This window comes from Symphalangus syndactylus, chromosome 21 (genome assembly GCF_028878055.3).
Source record: "Symphalangus syndactylus isolate Jambi chromosome 21, NHGRI_mSymSyn1-v2.1_pri, whole genome shotgun sequence".
Lineage (NCBI taxonomy): Eukaryota > Metazoa > Chordata > Mammalia > Primates > Hylobatidae > Symphalangus > Symphalangus syndactylus.
In genome coordinates, this window is record NC_072443.2 from 63,712,716 (window position 1) to 63,730,665 (window position 17,950).

The following is a 17,950-nucleotide window of genomic DNA, read 5'->3' on the forward strand; positions in this document are numbered from 1 at the left end:
TCCCTAGAGAAGCCCTCCCTGACCACACTTCGTGACCTCTGTTTGCTTCCCCATCACACTTCTCTGAAGCTGTGATTTAGCTGATTTCCTAGCTCTCTCTCCCACAAGACTGTAAGCTCTTGGAGGGCAGGGGCTATGTTGGTCTCATCCCTGACTGTATTAACGCCAACGCGTATAGCACCTGACACCCAGGAAGTGCTCAGTAAGTAAACATCTGCCATATTAAGCCGGCCGTGGTAGCACAATCCAGTAGTTCTAGCTACTCTGGGGGCTGAGACAGAAAGATCTCTTGAGCCCAGGAGTTCAAGGCCAGCTTGGTCAACATAGCAAGGCCTCTTCTCTCTTTTTAAAAAATTTACTATATTAATGAATGAACAATAATCCTGAAGGAGGTGCAATTCCAAAACACTCAAGCCAAGCTTTGCATCCATGGCAGCTGAAGTATAACTTTATGGCCAGAAGAACCCTGCATGTGAAAGCTCAAAGTCCTGCTAAATGGGAAAATGCAGCACACCACAGACTAGCCAAAGGCGGCTGAGGTGGTGTTGTCACCTCTACGGGCTTATCCAGTTTTTGCACATAACTCTGTGATGCGCTCAGCCCGGCTGGGGATCCTTAATCCATCGAGTTAACTGTTAACTACCCTGGCCCCAGTGACACAGCGGCTTGCATTATTAACTACAGCCCCGGGAGGGATGATCATTTGTGCACCTTCCGTCTCCACACCTGGCTCCCTCCCCAGACTTGATAGCTACAAGCTCTGGGCTCAACAGTTTGTGGGTTTGTGTTGCAAGGAGGCTAATAAAAACATATTTCTCAAATACCGTATGGTGAGGGCAACTGAAACACATCCTCCTCGAAGAGCAATAAAATATATATATTTTTAAAGTCCTGAATTCCAGGGGAAAAAAGAGGCTTGCAGACTTCAGAGGGTTTACAGGACTATCCCCTTCAGTGTCAGGGCCATCTTGATCAAAAGTCTAAAACCCAGGAATAGGAAATTGGTAGAAACTTTGAGAGAGCCTCTGACAGTTTCAAAGAGGAACTCAGAGGACCTCAGGAAATGTGAGCGGGCGTAGATTTCTCTGTGAAAAGGAGGGTCAAGGCAGAGGAACCAGAGGCAACTGTGAATATCAAGTCAGTTCTCAGGGAAGCAGGGGGTCCGAGTGTGTACGTGAGGTGCCTTCATTTTCCCTGCATCAGGAATCTAGCTGTTGGCACCTTATAATGAGAAAATAGTCTCAACCATGAAGTTAACTCTGCTGGAAGATTTCCAAAGGGAAAGTCCCTCCAGTTACTCAGAGGGGAAAAAAAAATTACCTACTTGGTCTGGAATCCGGGGATATTTTATGCAGATGTCTCTAACAGAAGTTAATAAAGGGAAGTCAGCTTGCCTCTGATTATTCAAACAGGCTACTGCTATTAAGGATTGCACAATTTCTGGGCAAGGCAGAGGTGGGTTTGGTTTTTAAAAAATTTTTTCAGCCTGTCCTCATGGAACTACGTATTCTTTTCTAAGAACTTTTCATCCTAACCTCCCTACTCACATCTTCTAAGTGTCTCTGCTCTGGTGGGAATATGATGGACAACACAGAGCCATCTCGGAAGCCTCTGTGGCCACCACCAGGCAGGCCAGGGTGTGGGGTGCCACTCCCTGGGCAGCCATAGGGTTCTCAGCAAGGTGCATTCATCGTCCCTGCTGAGAATCTGATGGCGCAGCATTTTTTTCTTTAAATTAAATGCAAGCTGAGTCATTTCAACCTGCAACCTTCAGGTAACAGGAGTTACCCAAGCTCCAGGAATTATGATTGTGGGGTAAACCCATTCTCTTGTTTTCTTGCGGTTCTATTTTATAACGCACTAGAGGAGACAGAGACGTCATCGCTTCACCCAGGGCAAGAGGACAAAGGAGGATGCATGGAAATACAAACAGCCCTTCTCCTCCAGGCCATACCGACTGTCCAACTAGCACTACACTTCACCTGGTTTTGGAGCAATCTGAATTTGGAATCTGCCAGAGAAAACTTCTATCAGGCAAGATGGAAGACTCCTAGGATAGGTCCCTCTGATGGAAGGGTTGGTAATAAAAAAATCATGGGAAAAGAAATAAGGGAGGGTGGAAAAAATGCACCTTAGAAAACAACTTCTGATGTCCTGGGGCTACACAATGGGGGAGCTGAGCACTTAGGAAGGAGAGGGAAAATATTCTGTTTCCGGAGACAGCTCCAAGAATCATGAGTAGGTGTGAGAAACAAGGAAGCTTATAGATTTAAAAAAAAAAGAAAGAAAGAAAGGAAGGGGGCAAAAGGAAGGAGTCAGGGAAGGGGGGAGTGAGATCTTTGAGAGACAGGGGAATTAAAAAACACCATAGCAACAACTCAGTCCACCTACCCTGGCCGCCCACCCACAGCCAGATTCTTTACTGACGCATTTGAGAACAAGCTGGTTCCTACCAGCTCAGGAAGGTGAGCAAACCCAGAGAGCTCATTAAATCCCTTCTCAGCGACTCTTGTCTGCCTGCAGATAGTGAGCAAGGAGGATATAAATAGAAGTTATATAACATCTCTTTGTTGATTCCTGTGCTTACCAAAAAAAAATGCAGCATGACCTTGTTTTTCTTTAGAGTTTGCCTCGGCCTGCTGGTTGAGGACTTTAATCCAGATAGGAATCATCTTAAAGTTTAAACAGCAGGATACAGATTTCCAAGTTAAGGGTGCTCTGCATGGTCATCCAAGTTAGGAACCCTCAGGGTCAAGTCCTCCTTGGGGGATTAAAAAAAAAAATCCAGCAGCTCTAAAACAACAACAGCAGGTATGGAATCTTGTGGCTTCCTCTTAGAACATTTCCTGCGGTAAATTAAGGAGTAAATTTGATACCCAAGAGCAACGCATCATTAAAATGGCATCTTGGGTTTTCTAAAGGAGGCTGGAGCACCACAGGTATATTCAAAGGTAACTGATGGTTTCCAAATACCCTCCAAGCATAATCAGTTGTCTTTTTTTCCTTAACAGGCATGACTGTAAGAGTCCAGTGGATGGGAAAGGCCTCCTCCTTAAAGATGGTGATGGAAATGAGCACTGCACAGGGAAACACAAATCAGGTCCCCTGAAATCCAGCCCAACCTGGCTAGACCCTCCAGTGCCCATCAGGGCTTATGAACAGGTTGCTTCAGTGTCTTTGTTAGGGAGTGGTTAAAAAGGAGTACATGCTTATAGGGTATGCTGCTGAGCACCATGATTTTGACTTCATGTCTAACCTGTTGATGCTACAAAACTCTTTTAAAAACAGTTACCATGGGAACTTTTCCCTAGCAAGCATTCTTCAAGAAACGTTACAGGTGCTGGTGAATTCAATGCCCTTGGTGTCAATAAGCTTTTGCTGAGTGGCTTGAACTGAGAGGACTTTCAAACATATAATGCAAAGTTTCCAATGCAAATGTCTTCGGGGTTAAGTGTCAGTGAAATGTGGTGGAAGGTAGGGGGGATAAAATGACCTCAGTGTATATAGAAGCCCCACTTAAGCATTCAAAAAATTCTATATACAGTGTTTTCAATGTACTATGTATCAGCAAAACAAAATACCCCATAGGGCTATAATCAGTTCAGGGGGTTACCTCATCAAGAGATGCTCTGGCTGTCACTCCTACTATGGGATTTCCTCTCTCATCAGAACTAGTAGGTGGTCAAAACCACAATAATGCATAAATTAAGGCAGGGAATTGGGTATCCAATGTGAGCAATTGAAAAGGTGCCCATGTATTAGCTATTTGCCATTATGGTACTGAAAGTGCTCAGATGACACATAAAATGACCAGAACAAAAGTTTGTTGTTTTGTTTTTACTTTAAGAAGATAAAGAATCACGAATTAGTATTCAAGGTTACCTAATGCTAACCCTTGTCTAACATGTGAGCAACCAGACCTTGAGTTACAGGGAGCAGTTGTTGGGACAGGACAAGAGTCCACATCCCCTGCCCAGTGCCTGGTTCTGGGTCATGTCACTGAAGCGCATCAGCCCATCTGTCAGCCAAACCCCACTAGCCTTGTGCCTTCTCTTCTAAATCCCTGCGGAGGAAAACAACGTCTGCCTTCTACAGTATGAACAGTGAGGGTCTGCTAGGAACCAATACAACTTCACGTCCCAATGCAGCAATGTTGCCAGGTAACAAATGTAGAAATATACTCCAAAAACTGTATGTGACAATATACAACCTCCGCTCTGCAGCTGATAACCGAGGGAGTGTTAAAACACCGTGTTCTCTTAACACTTGGGCTTTTGGTGTGAAAATAAAATTAAACGGGATACTTCCTCTTGTAAATATAAGACAGGCATACAACTCACACATGTATCCACTAATTGGAAATAGTAGAGGGGTTTGCAATAGCTATCTGCAGTGCATCCCAGCCTTCACTCTTACCCTCAAGATGAATTCCAGAAAACCTACAGAAACAATAACTGAGGAAGAGCCTTTCTTATGTCAGGGACAAGCTCTCCTCTAACTGTTGTGAGGAAGCTACCCACAAGAAGGACACCAGCAAAAATTAAGGAAAAGCTCATACATTGTTATAAAAAAAAATGTGCTTCCATTCCACTCCATTTTAAAGGTCTACCTTTAAAACTCATTGGCTAACCAAGCAGTGACTACTTGCTTCTCAGATCAAATAACCAATGCAGCCTGTTCTCACCTCTAATGAGAACAAGATAGACACTGCTCACTAGGAGGCAGAGCTCCAAAGTGGGTACAGGGCACTGAATAGCTTCCTCACATTGGACTCATGTAACTTAAAGGCTGGCTAGCATGGTAGAAAGCTGAGAGACTCCTGAGGGCCTTGTGTTCAAATCCCAGCTCTGCCAACTGGGTGACTTTGGATAAGACACATGGCTTTTTTCAGACTCAGTTTCCTCATCTGCAATTGGGACTATTCCATGTAGTCCAGATAGAGTACCTACTAGCTCCATGCACAGTGCTGGACAATTTATAAAAATGAGAAGACCCTCCTTCCTTTCCCTTCCCCCAAACATGAATATTCTTCAACCAGTAAAGACTCAGATGTGGGGAGTATCTGGTGCATTTAGCTTCTCTGAGTAAAACAGGCAAAAGCTGAGATCTAATAATCATCACATGATGCCAAAGAACATATGCTTCTTTAGATGCAAGCGAAAAACAAAAATTGCTATTAATCTAACTTTTCATAAGGGCCCTAATTAGATGAGCTGCTATCAATCTCTTCCACAGTGAGGAAGTTCTGTAGGACAGTCTTCTTGTCATTAACTTTCCTAAGACCTGGAAACCTGGAACTTGCTGGAAGTACATGTCGGTAGCACACATAATTGTCATTTGGCAAATGAGATGCCCAGTCTGAAAGGAAAAGTCTTTCATGATTTCCTCCTCCAGAATTCATGGGCAAACCTTATAAACAAAGCAAATAAACTGACCACTCGAGCTGCCTTCTGATTATCAGGAGGGCACAGTGTCTCCCACAAAGACTCCACTACCAAAGAAAACAAAATGTGGAGCCACAAATTCCAATCTGCCTGGCAAACAGATGCCAGGTCCTTGAAGTGGCCATGTCTGTGCCTGGAAAATCGGTGGAGTAAGGAGGTGACATGGTAGAGAGGTTACAAACTCACGTTCTGGCAGAAAACAAACCCTGGCACAACTACCAGCTGGCTCTGTGACTCTGAGCATATAACCTGACCTCTCGGATCCTCTATTTCCTCATTAGCAGAAAGGGGTCAAAACAGGACCTACTACATAGGAGGCCCAGGAAGATGGATGAGACCATGCAGTGAGGGAGCCTGGCTAGCCTGTGGTACATGAGCACTTGTTACCACTACTGTCCATCATTATTACAAAAAAGAAGAAAAGAGGACTGCTGCCATCATAAGGCTATTTCTCCAAGTTGACATGTATTTCCCGTGGGCTCAGATCAACTTAACTCCCTCCCAACCTAAAGAAGGTCCCCTTTAAAATGGCAATAACCATCAACAACACAAGTTCACATTTCACATCCTCATGTTTCTATTCAGAAATGGTAAGAAGGCTAAAGTAACACGGTGGCCACATTGGGTCAGAACTTCTATCTCTACATTTACAGTCTGAGTGCTGGGGAGTCAGATGGAGACTCGACCCCGGAAGAAAGTGCACTCTTGGGCGAGTTAGTGGGTGAAGGAAGATAAACAACCAAAAAGTAAGCAGAGTTGCTTTGGATGAGCTGTTAGGATGTGTTAAAAGCTCCATGCTGAGCTGAGTGCCTTCCACATATTATCTCAGTGAATTCCCAGAATAATTTATACAGTAGGAGTATCCACACTGATTCACCATGTACACACTGAGGACCTTTCATCCAGCACATGCGGAGGCTCCTTGAGGGGACTTAGAGTGAAGACAGACTTGGTCTCTACCCCCTCGGGTCTTAGTCAAGCTCCAGTTGAAGTGTGGTCATTACTACAGTAAATGAACAGCCCATTATCTCTGCCTCAGGGGATCAAGAGGAAGTTTCTAGAGTAGGAGACATTTCAATCAGGGCTCAGAGAGCCTGCCAAGCAATGGGAATGAGGGCACGTCCCACATGAAGCAAAGGCATCTGAGTTCATGGCCCCACTGGGGATTGGCAGGCATGAGTTGCAGCTGCAGGACAATAAGCGTAGGAGAGTGAGTGGAGAAACCCAGGTGGGGCCAGACCACGCGAGGCACTGATGGGTTCCATCAGGGTGGCCATGGGCTCCATACTCCACAGAAGGCTGTTCAGATGGGGAAGCAGGTGGTGAGGGTTCCATTTGGGGGGCATCACTGACAACCACGTGGAAGAGAGAAATGCCCAGAGGAAGGGAGGCCACTAAAAGGCTATCTCAGTTATCCAGGTGAAAAGGCTGGCAGGTGCAGAGCTCAGCAGCCCCATGCTGGCAGGCGGTAGAGCCTGGTGGTCAAGAATATGAGTCCTGAAGTCACCGTGCCTAGTTTCAAACCGCTGCTCCTCCATTCCCAGCTGGGCCACTCTGACTTCACAGTGCCAACTATCTGGCTCATTATAAGTCCTAACAATGGTCAAACTCCCAGGAGGTAGAGTGGGCACAGATTAGTTCCTGGGGAAAACCAAGAGAAAAAGAAGTCTGATGACTGCAAAGCTTCTAGCTTGGGTATCCTTGGCTGGTGGTGAGTCCACTGACAAAGCTATGGAACACGAGAGGGCAAACAGAACGGAGGAAGGGAGATGACAGCATCATGGGGTCCTGCTAACTTACAGCTAACATAAGTGGAGATGCCCATCAGGGATTTGAGCAGAAATCTAGAAATCAGCAGAGAGGTGGGACCGGGAGCTATATCTTTGGGAGGTGTTGGCATAAATGGCTGCTGGAGGCCTTGGGAGTAGATGAGATTACCCAAGGGGATCAGTAGAAAAAGAAGGCAAACAGGCTGGAGATGGGGCTATAACATTTCAGATGTTTTAAGGTCAACTGTATATGCCCTGAGAAGTCCCTGTGTTTACTACTAGGAAAATGTTTGTAGGAGGCACAGAAATAGCACAGCATTAAGCCATAAAGGAGTGACTAACCTGAAAACGTGATGCTTTAGGGTAGGACAGTCAGAGGGGGCTCACAGCTCAAAAGTCTGTAATCGCAGGTGTCTGGACTCTCAGGCTACATATACAATTCCCTAAGGAATGTCCTGCTTTATCTGCCTCCCGAATCCGTGGTGAAAGGTAGTAAACTGGGGTGATGGGGAACATCCTGGCAGAGGCTATGTGGGGAAAGCAGAGATCACTCTAGGAAAGAAAGCGTCTTTTAAAAAACAATCCTGTCTGTCCCCACCAAAAAGAAATAAAAGAAAGAAAAAAATGAAGGAAAAAAGGAAAGGAAGGAAAGGAAAGAAGGGAGGGAGGAAGAGAGGGAGGGAGGGAGGGAAGGAGGGAAAGAAAAAAAAGACAGTGAGAAAGAGAGAGAAAGAAAGAAAACGAAAGAGAAAGGAAAAGAGAGAGAAAAAGAAGAAAAGAAAGAGGGAAGGAAGGAAGGAAAGAGAGAAGGAGAGAAGGAGGGAAAGGGGAATGAAGGAAGGAAGGATGGAGGGAAGGAAGGCGGGAGGGAGGGAGGGAGGGAAGGAAGGAGGGAGGGAGGGAAGGAGGGAGGGAGGGAAGGAAGGAAGGAAGGAAGGAGGGAGGGAGGGAGGGAAGGAAGGAAGGGGGGAGGGAGAGAGGGAGGGAGGCAGGCCCCAGCCTGTTTCCCTGAATTCCCATTTATTAGCTGAGTAAGTGGCCAACATATCTTGGGACTTAGGATATTGCTCATCTGGTGAATATTTACTTAAAAATTGCCATACCAGGGGGTGAGGAGCACAGAACAAAGGGGAAATACTGTGGTTCTTTCCTTTAGGCAGTTTAACATCTATGTAGTAAAGATTAAACAAACCCTAGGGTCAGCAAACATTTTTCCAGAGGGTCAAATGGTAAACATTTCACACGCTGAGGGTCATCACAGCTCTCTGTCACAACTACTCAACTCTGCCCTTGAAGAAGGAAAGCAGGACAATCCCAAAGGAAAAACTGCAGCTATGCACCAATAAAACTTTATCTACAAACACAAGCAGCTGTCTGGATTTTTCCGGTGGGCTACCATTTACTAATCCCTGAACCTCCAGAGGAGGACGGACCAATCCTCTGCCTGGCAGTTCCCAAGAGGCATCTCACACTCAGAAGTCACTAAAATTAGGAAGAGCACAGACCTCTTGCTAGACCAGAAGGAAGAGAAAGAAATAAGGAATATCTGGACCTGTTGAGGATTCAGTGGGATAAAATGAATTGATGGCTCACTTTACAAAAATTTCCAGGTCTTCTCTGTCATTTTTCTCTGCACTTTTAGTAAAATTTTAGAGACCGTGGAAAACCTGAGTTTCTCTCTGAAGACATCTCCTCTTAGAAACAAATTCCTAGCCCGCGTGGTGGCTCACGCCTGTAATCCCAGCACCCTGGGAGGCTGAGGTGGGCGGATCACTTGAGGTCTGGAGCTCAAGAACAGCCTGGCCAACATGTAGAAACCCCATCTCTACTAAAAATACAAAAAATTAGCTGGGCGTGGGGGTGGGCACCTGTAGTCCCAGCTACTCAGTAGGCTGAGACAGGAGAATTGCTTGAACCCATGAGGCGGAGGTTGCAGTGAGCTGAGATCGCACCACTGCACTCCAGCTTGGGTGACACAGTGAGACTCCATCTCAGACAAACAAACAAGAAACAAATTCCTGCTTCTAGGTTTCGGCAGAAAGGAAGGAGATTAACATTCTGCTTCCAAAGATCTTCCCCTCCCCCTTCCCCCTCAACAACTGCAGTCCTCTCATGGAAGGCCACGCAAGCAGATGTATGTAACTGTCCACTTCTGCCCATATTGTTGGCTCTGCTACTCAGGAAAGAAGAAAAATCACACTGGGTCTCCAGCTCCTCTGGAAGCATGAACCAGGATGCACATTCTCCCCTGGGACCACCTCAAAGGGATTGTGCCTCTTATAACCAACCTGGAAGGATGAATGATGCTGATAATTCTTGCAGTAATTTCTTGCCCCAAACTGGGAAGCTGAATGCCAGCAGGTGCATGCGTTACCTAGTGTCTGCCGTCACTTGGAGAGCTGCGCTAACGATGACCAGGGCAGAGCTGTGGGAACTGCCATCTTCTTCTGCAGGAGGGCTCACTCAAGTCTGATATGCCTAAGAATGTAACAACTTTTGAATTTTGAGTTTCTTCCTTAAGACCTGGATTTAGACCAATAATTCTCAAGGACTCTTGTTCAGTAACAGTCCAGTTTCCTGGGAATGGTGAAGAAGCGTGTGAGGTGTTCAGGTCAAAGGCAAATAAAGTAGGAGGGAAGGAAGGGAAGGAGAGAAAGAAAGGAAAGGAAAAAAGGACAGACAAGACAACGGCCTGGGCCAGGGAGTACTTCAAACCACAGAGAAGTGACTAGATTGCTGTTTTTCTTTCTGCTTCATCCCAGAATGTCTCTCATTACTATTAGTGGCAAAAACTGCAATTACTTTTGCACCAACCTAAACAAACTGTACCCAAGGCAATGAAATTTCCCAATGTCCTGGAGTTCTAAAATCATTTTTAATATACAGTCAGAAGGACTTGGGTCAATTGAGTGTGAAAATAACATAAAACAGAGCGTCCCCCAGGCCCGCTGGATGATAAACCACTATGCAAAAATAGAAGATATCAGAAGTAGGATTTTAGACAGAAAACAAATTTCACAAAATACAGCATGTATTTAAAATAAATAAAAATATTATTAATTAGAGCTGAGCATGGTGGCCAGCACCTATAGTTCTAGCTACTCAGGAGGCTGAGGCAGGAGGATTGCTTGAGCCCAGGAGTTCAAGTCTAGCCTCAGCAACATAGAAAGACCCTATCTCTTAAAAATATATATGAACAAATAAAAATAAGAACCACATCATCTTGAGATCTTTGTATTGGCCAGATGCCATGTGAGGTGCTTTCTATAGTCTGTGAAACCATCTCAGGAGTTCTCTGAGGTGGGAACTGTCACCATCCTATTCTCCAAGTCAGGAACCAGTGGGAGGAGTGAGGTGGACTTCGCCAGGAGTCCTGAGGTGGGCGTATAGGAGGCAGGGCTTGAGCCCAGGCTGTACCCGCACCACAAAATCAGCAGCCCCGGCAGCAGGACTGTTCTTTGTAACTCCATAAGGAAGGGACTAGGCTTTTCCAACCCTCATTTTGCAGATGAGGGAACTGAGTTTCAAAAGTGGCCCTGACAAACCCCAAGGTCACTCAAGGCTGGCAGGGGCAGAGCTAGAATTCCAGCACAAATATTGTGGTCTGGAGGCCTGCATGTGATAGGCTCTCTCCTTCCAGGGGGTCCTCCCTGAGTCCCCAACCTTTATGCCACCATTTCTGAAAGGAGCCAAGCTGGTCCTTGAGCCAACCTGGGGCGGCTTTGCTGACCCCCCACAGCTTCAGCAGAAGGGCAGAGTCTCTGGGGACGCCTGCTGGGAACAAGTCACTGCCTGCCTCTTCCTTTAATGCCAACAGCTCTCGAACCCCCACATGCAGGAGGAGAGCTGCCCTGACTCCACTGCTGGCTCCACTCCTTTCCCACATGGATAAAACCTGAGGTTAGAAAACACCGCTCAGAAGTGACTCATTCCTGACTTCCCTGCCAAAAACAACACCCATTTACGTAACTTGCTCACACACCAATCTTTTCCTCCTCCTCAGGGTGACTGCCCTGTCAAACCAAGGCTGATCTTCCTCACAAACTGGCCTTCCGTTTCCAGCAGAGGCAAATCAAACTGCCCTTTCCGCCCTCATCTCTCTGCTAACTGGGGTCAGAGGTAGCCCAACCAACGTGTCCCTCCCACACTGTGTTGCGGTGACTTCTGGAAGGGATGTGAGATTTCCTATCTAACACTGGCTGATTTCTTAAGCCAACCTCAAAAAAAAAAAAAAAAGAGTGTGGTATAGGAAAGGCCTCATGAACCAGGGATCACTCTCTCTGCTGAATTTGCAGGCCAGTTTCCTGACGGAGCACTTCTCACATTTTCCATCTCTAGCTGCTTACGTGCAGAAAAGAAAACCCTTTTCGGGTGTGTCTGTAGACTAGACTTTGGCATAGGAATAGACGTGGGCAGCCATTTGATACATGAAATTCCTGGTGCTTCTGAAACCAGAAGCAATTAGTCCAAAAAAATGTTTATCTATCCCCATAATGTGCTAGGAGGTTCTCTATGGTCATGTCAGCTTTTATATCCCAAAACATCTGTATTGGCTTAAAAAAACAAAAATAAAAAACGAGATACGTCCAAAGATAGCCTCTCCTCCTCTTCATTCCAGGTAAGACAGCCCCTGTCCTTCTGTAAGGAAGAGGAAGCGAAGGGAACTTCCCCCAGGCGCTGGTGGGAACATCTTAGGAGGAAGGAACATAGAAATTGGCAAGGACTCGAAGGACGGATATGAAAGTGCCGTGAGCCCTGCTGAGCCCTGTGTGTGCCAAAAATTAATTCATAAGCAAATGCTTATTTTATAGTTTCCCACTTGCTACAAAACATCAAGCCACAAGGAAATATTTCTTCTGGGGGCTGGCAGGAAGCGGGTGGCACCAGAGTGGGGAGAAAGAAAGCAGGAAGTTCTCTTCAAGACAAGCGTGATCCTATCACCTGACAACGTGTCACCCGTTTCTGGAAAATCCATGGGCTGTGGTACTGTCTCCTTGTTTCCATAAGCAGAGGGTTCAATGTGAAGCCTGCTCTGATGGCAGCCAGGTAGGAGAAGTCTGAGAGTCACGATCTACCCTCAGATATCACCATTGCAGGAGCCGGGGCAGGAAGAAAAGATGCTGGGAGACTTGGGGACACCAACCCTGGGAGTCCTTTATGCCAGACTGGGAAGTAACCTGTATTTGGCTTCCAGGCATTTCAGGGCTTTAGATGATGATGTGTTGGATGACAGGGTTCCATAATAAGGGAGCAAACCCTCCATGAGAGTGCCTAGCAAGCACTGTATGTCATCATTTGTGGATTCTCATAAATTGAATCCTCTAGGGTCTGGACAACGAAATCTAGAATTTCTGGAGTGCTGTGATTCCCAGTGAGCTTATCCTAAGGCAGGACTGAATTTTCATACAACATCCAGAAGGAGAAAGACAAGAATCGACACTTTTGCAAAGAAGGGATTTAGTATCCAGGGAGATCCAAACTCCTCAACTGCAGAGACAATGGTGTCTCCCTTTCCTGCAGCTGTAGCATCCAGCTTGGGGGCCTGGCTGACCCGTGGTAGGTGCTCAATCGATTATAATGGGGGTGGTGGTGAGGGAGCCAGTCCCCAAAGGTGGTCCCCAACAATTCTCTCTTTTTATATATACACCCTCCTAACAATAAGAGGTGGAGTTTTTCTCTCCACCTTTGAAATGGGGCTGGCCTCATGTCTGGCTTTGACCAACAGAATGTGGTAGAAGTGACATTCCAGGAATTCTAAACTCAGGCTTTGAAAAGGCTTCTTGAAACACTGCTTCTCAGAACCCAGTCACCATGTTCTAAGAAGCCCAAACCACTCAGAGAACCAAGGTACTCCAGGCAGTACCCCCAGCTGAGCTCTCAGCAAAGGACCAGCACCAACCGCCACAGTCATACAAGTGACCACGTAACCTGTTCTAAGACCAGTCAACCCCCTGATGGTTGCAGACCCAGCCAAGATCACACAGAGCAAAAGAATCACCCAGCTGAGCCCAAGCTCACAGAATCATGCTAGGCACCAAAATGGCTATTGCTTTAGGCTATTAAATTTTTAGGTGGTTAGTTAATCAGTGACAGATAACTACAGGTGGAGGTGGGACAGACAAGAGGTACAGGATATTTTATCATGGGTTGTGTCCAGCTCTGGAACTCTGAGTAAGTCATAACCTCCTTGAGCTTCTGTTTCCTTGAGCCACTGTGCCCAGCCTGCCCTAAATATTTTAAATCTGCAGTTGGTTGAATCCACAGATGCGGAATCGACAAACACAGAGGGCAGACTGTATACATTTCTGGAACTGTGTAGGCCTGCCTGCTTCCCTGCAATTCCCCTTTCTACCACCTGTCATCAGGAAACATGGATCTCAAGAAGGCCAGCTGACCACAGACCCATTTCCCTTCCTGAGACCCTCCACGGTGCACTGAACAGGAAGTGACCGTGCTCCACCAGCTCCAGCCAGAACCCACCATGTCTTCAGTGGAGCACAGCATCTCAGCAATCATTAATGGCCGCATTGCGGTCTCAGGCCAAGTCAGGCTCACTTCCCAGCTGGCCACTTACTACTTTGAACCAACTTCTCAACAGCAAAACGAAACTCTGAATCACTCCCCCTGGGGCTTCAAGGTTCCTGTCCTTAACTGGCCCCAGACACAACCCTAGTTCCACATCATTTTCTCCAGAGAAAGAGAAGCTTGGGGCCAAGGGGCTCTGACAAGTCAAGTCTAGGCTAGAAGACATTTTCCTGGAACCATCAGCCTCCTATGAGACATGGGGTTAGACTGCACCCCCCAGGGGTCACAGAAGCAGGGAGGAGAAAACAGCATGTGCGTGCGGCCCCTTGGGGCCACACCCTTCCATCCTGGCATGGGCCCACAGGCCCCCACACCACCCCTGAGTACCCCCAAGAGAAAACAGCCCTGCTCCACACGTGGCTGAACTGCTGTAACTCCATCATGGCATTTCATCTGGAGCCTGGGTGTATGAGTAATAAATGTGTGAAAACATGAAACTAATATTCATAATTACCTTACAAGATAAAGAACTTGAAGGAAAAACAGCTTCTGTGTGCCTGGCCGTCACTATCAGGGTGCTCCATGAAAAACATGGCATCGCACCGGAGCCACAGACATCATTTCCCCAGGAGCCTCAGTGCTGGCGGCCCTCAGCCCCACCAGCCACTGTACTTCATTGTTAGTCCTTAATTAATGGTGCCTTTGTGCACCTGGTCATCCCGATGCCAAGCCCAGAGCTGAATGGGACCTCTGACTTCTCTCCCACGTCTAATCAGGTGCCATTTCCGCCAACATTTACCAAATATCAGCAGGTCCGTGCCTGGGCCTGGTGCAGGGAGTGACAGGGTCTCTGTGATATCCTGTCCCTCACCTCCACCCCTTTAGTCCCAGCAACGTTCAGACTCTCATTCCCTGCCCTCCTTTATTTGTTGATTGACATATAACACAGATACAGTAAAACACACCAATTTTAAGCATATGGCTGAGTTGTTGTTTTTTTTCTTTTTTAAACTTTTATTTTAAAATCACGGGTGCAATTGCAGGTTATATAGGTAAGCTTGTGTCACGGGAGTTTATCATATAGATTGCTTCACCACTCTGGTATTAAATCTAGTACCCATTAGTTATTTTTCCATCCTCTCCCTCCTCCTGACCTCCACCTTCCCAAAGGCCCCAGTGGGTGTTATTCCCCCTATAAGTGTCCATGTGTTCCCATCATTTAGCTCCCGCTTATAACTGAGAACATGCGGTATTTGATTTTCTGTTCCTGTGTTATTTTGCTAAGGATAATGGTCTCCAGCTCCATCTGTGTCCCAGTAAAGGACATGACCATGGAGTTTTAAACATGTGCACACTCATGTAACCACCACCCAAACAAAGAGGTCGAATATGTCTCCAGCACCCAGAGAGCTCTCTTGTGCCATTATGAGAAAATATCCTCTTCCAAGATATGAACTCTTTTATCAGAGATTTAAGTTCGGGTTCTCATCAGCTCTTCCATAAATTACTGCCCATTAACTTTTTAATTCTTAGACTGCCTCCTTGGGACCCTGCTTTCCTCAGTTTACCTGTCCTATACTGCCAGGTGTATAGTCCTCCATTACAGCTCCAAAGCCCCTTGGAGGGCTGCACTGCTCCTGCATACGAACCCCAACCCCCATCCAAGGCCCTTCACTTCTACATAGAACTCCTCAGTCTGAAAGACCTAACCCCTGTTCTGGAAACCCAACTGCTGCTCTCACACCTCTGGGCCCTCTCTACCATGGAATATGACAAAGATTCCTCACGCACCAGGTCCATGCCCAATTTCCCCCTTTCAGTCCCATGCCCGTCCTTGAAAGCCCATTTCATCCACAGACCTTCTGCAAACTCCCCAGAGAGATGCTGGTCCTTCTTCCTTGGTGGTTCCTGAGCATCACTTCTACTTCTTGGAGGGCACTAAACGTCATCCTTGAGACATAGCTTCCTATGTGCACATCCACGTATCCTTGTTAGAGGTTCAATTTCTTGAAGACTGAGATTCTGGGATTTCTCAAACTAGTAAAGCTTTAAAATTTGGGGAAGGGAAGGAATAGCAACCTAGGGTTTCCAACTTCTAATTTGGCCAACAGAAAAAAAATTCTATCATCCATAATCAACACCATTTCATTAAAGAAGACATGCGGCTAAGAATAAAGATTGGAGAGGTATAATCTCAGAGTAAAATGGCCAGGTCTTCAAACTGAATACATTGGTTTATGAAAAATCCACCACATTGTCCTCATTTTCCACACTTGACTATGCCTGGAGAAAATTCTCATAGACGAACCGGCTCCCACGTCTGGAAACCATTGCCCCATCATCACCCCTGGTATAGCAGCACATACACTGAAAGGGCTCAATGACTATTCAATTCAACTGCTCTAATCACAGGAAATCACGTGGTTCTAAGACAAGGAGCATTTCAGCTCTGCTTCCTCCCAACACAGGAGCCCAGAACATAGCAGTGGCTGGGCAACATTCCATTGATGAGAAGGACTGCAGGACCCACCCACACACACGACAAAATAAAAAGCAATCCCAACGTGTACAACTCGTACCCATGTGACAACTCAGACAAGCAGTGGGCCTTGCCATTGGCCCAAGTGCCTAACTCATTGTCGCAAATCCCAACCTGGTGCAACACATGATAATAAACTTCAAAAGTATACATTGGGGCAAGCGGGTACTGGAAGGTGAAAGAAAAGGGCCACCGCAGTTGGCTGCACAGGTTGTGCCAAGGCACAAGGGTACTGGCTGGAGGAGCAAGCAAGGACTGAAATCTCACCTGTGCTGCACCTGCCAAGCCAGGCACCCTGGCCTGGGGCACAGTGACTCACAGGAAGAAACGCCCTTTTCAAAGCTGCACAAAGAACCAAGACTTCATTAATCGAGACTCTGAATTTCAATTCAAGGCCAAGAATATGTCAGGTCAAATATATATGTCAGGGTGAATTTTATGGTATGTGGATTATATCTCAATAAAGCTTTTATCAAAATATATATATGTGTGTGTGTATGTGTACACAAGTCTGCACATAGATACACGTCCAAAAAAAAACTCTTATTCAGAGAGCTAACAAAGAAGGAAGAGTGCATGAAGGAAGTATGAAAAATATTTAAAGGAATCATATATAAAAATTATGTTATTTATGTATTATTAAAATTCAGGTTCTAAGATGACTGTTGTGGAAGAAAAAATAAAAATTTTTAAAGGATATCTATAAAAAGAGAACTAGAAACAGAATTTGAGTTTTTATTATTAGTTTTAAATATATATCATATCTACCTTTCAAAAAGTCATCTATTCATTTCTGACTAACATAGCCTGGTCTATTATTTCAAATTGCTTTGGCTTTATTAAACTTTCAGTTAAAAGGTAGGGAAATTTCTCATAAGCAACAGCTGCAGTATCCATAGATACATAAAAGTTAAATCTTCTAAATAGCACACACAGTTCAAACTCTTCTGGTCATCTTGTGATGAGATCCCCTACAATCCTGGATAAAAACTGTAAATAAACTTCATGCAATCATTTACTTATTCAACAAACATTTATGGAGTGCCCACTATGTCCTAGATCTTAGGCCAGTTTTCTTTGCATATTCTCAGCATTTTATCAATTTTCAAATGTAACTCATGTTCTGGAACCAAGTCTGATTTATGACCAAATGATCACAGCAGGATACTAGTAGAACTCATTTTTCAAAACAGAATTTTGTGCCCTCAGAATGAGCCGTCTCCCAAACAATCCTTGGTACCACCCGGGCATCTGGCTCCCAGAACAGACTCTCCTCCTGCTCAGCAGGCATGCCACACCAGCAGCCAAGCTGCCTTCCTACCTGGATGGTGGTGTTGCCTCCTTCCAGAAGGGCAATGGCCAGGAGAATGCTTTCATGGAACACTCGGTCACTGGATGCGTTCATGATGAGGTCGATAACTAGATTGGAAGCCCCCTCCTTGTCAAGGTGACACTGAACCTCGGCCAGACTCATCTCACCCCTGCTCATAGAGCTGGATCCGGAACCTCCCCCTAGGAAAATGGAATATTGTTTTTACTAAGCACAATCAGAACAGCTAATGTTTGCTGCATACTTACTACGCACCAACACTTTATGCACTAAATGCTTTACCCATGTTCATCTCTTTTAACCCTTTTAACCCCAGAAGGAAAATACTGATTATTAACACAGA

General features: G+C 45.8%; 1 protein-coding gene across 16 annotated transcripts in view; it reads right to left on the reverse strand.

Annotated features, from left to right (window-relative positions):
* The window catches only part of ITPR1 (inositol 1,4,5-trisphosphate receptor type 1), a 355,914-nt gene that overhangs the window by 94,558 nt on the left and 243,406 nt on the right, over positions 1–17,950 (reverse strand). For all 16 annotated transcript variants that reach the window (XM_055259821.2, XM_055259818.2, XM_055259814.2 and 13 more), the window contains one exon: positions 17,599–17,789. In XM_055259821.2, coding sequence (XP_055115796.1) covers positions 17,599–17,789 — 191 coding nt within the window. The remainder of the gene's footprint in view (positions 1–17,598; positions 17,790–17,950) is intronic.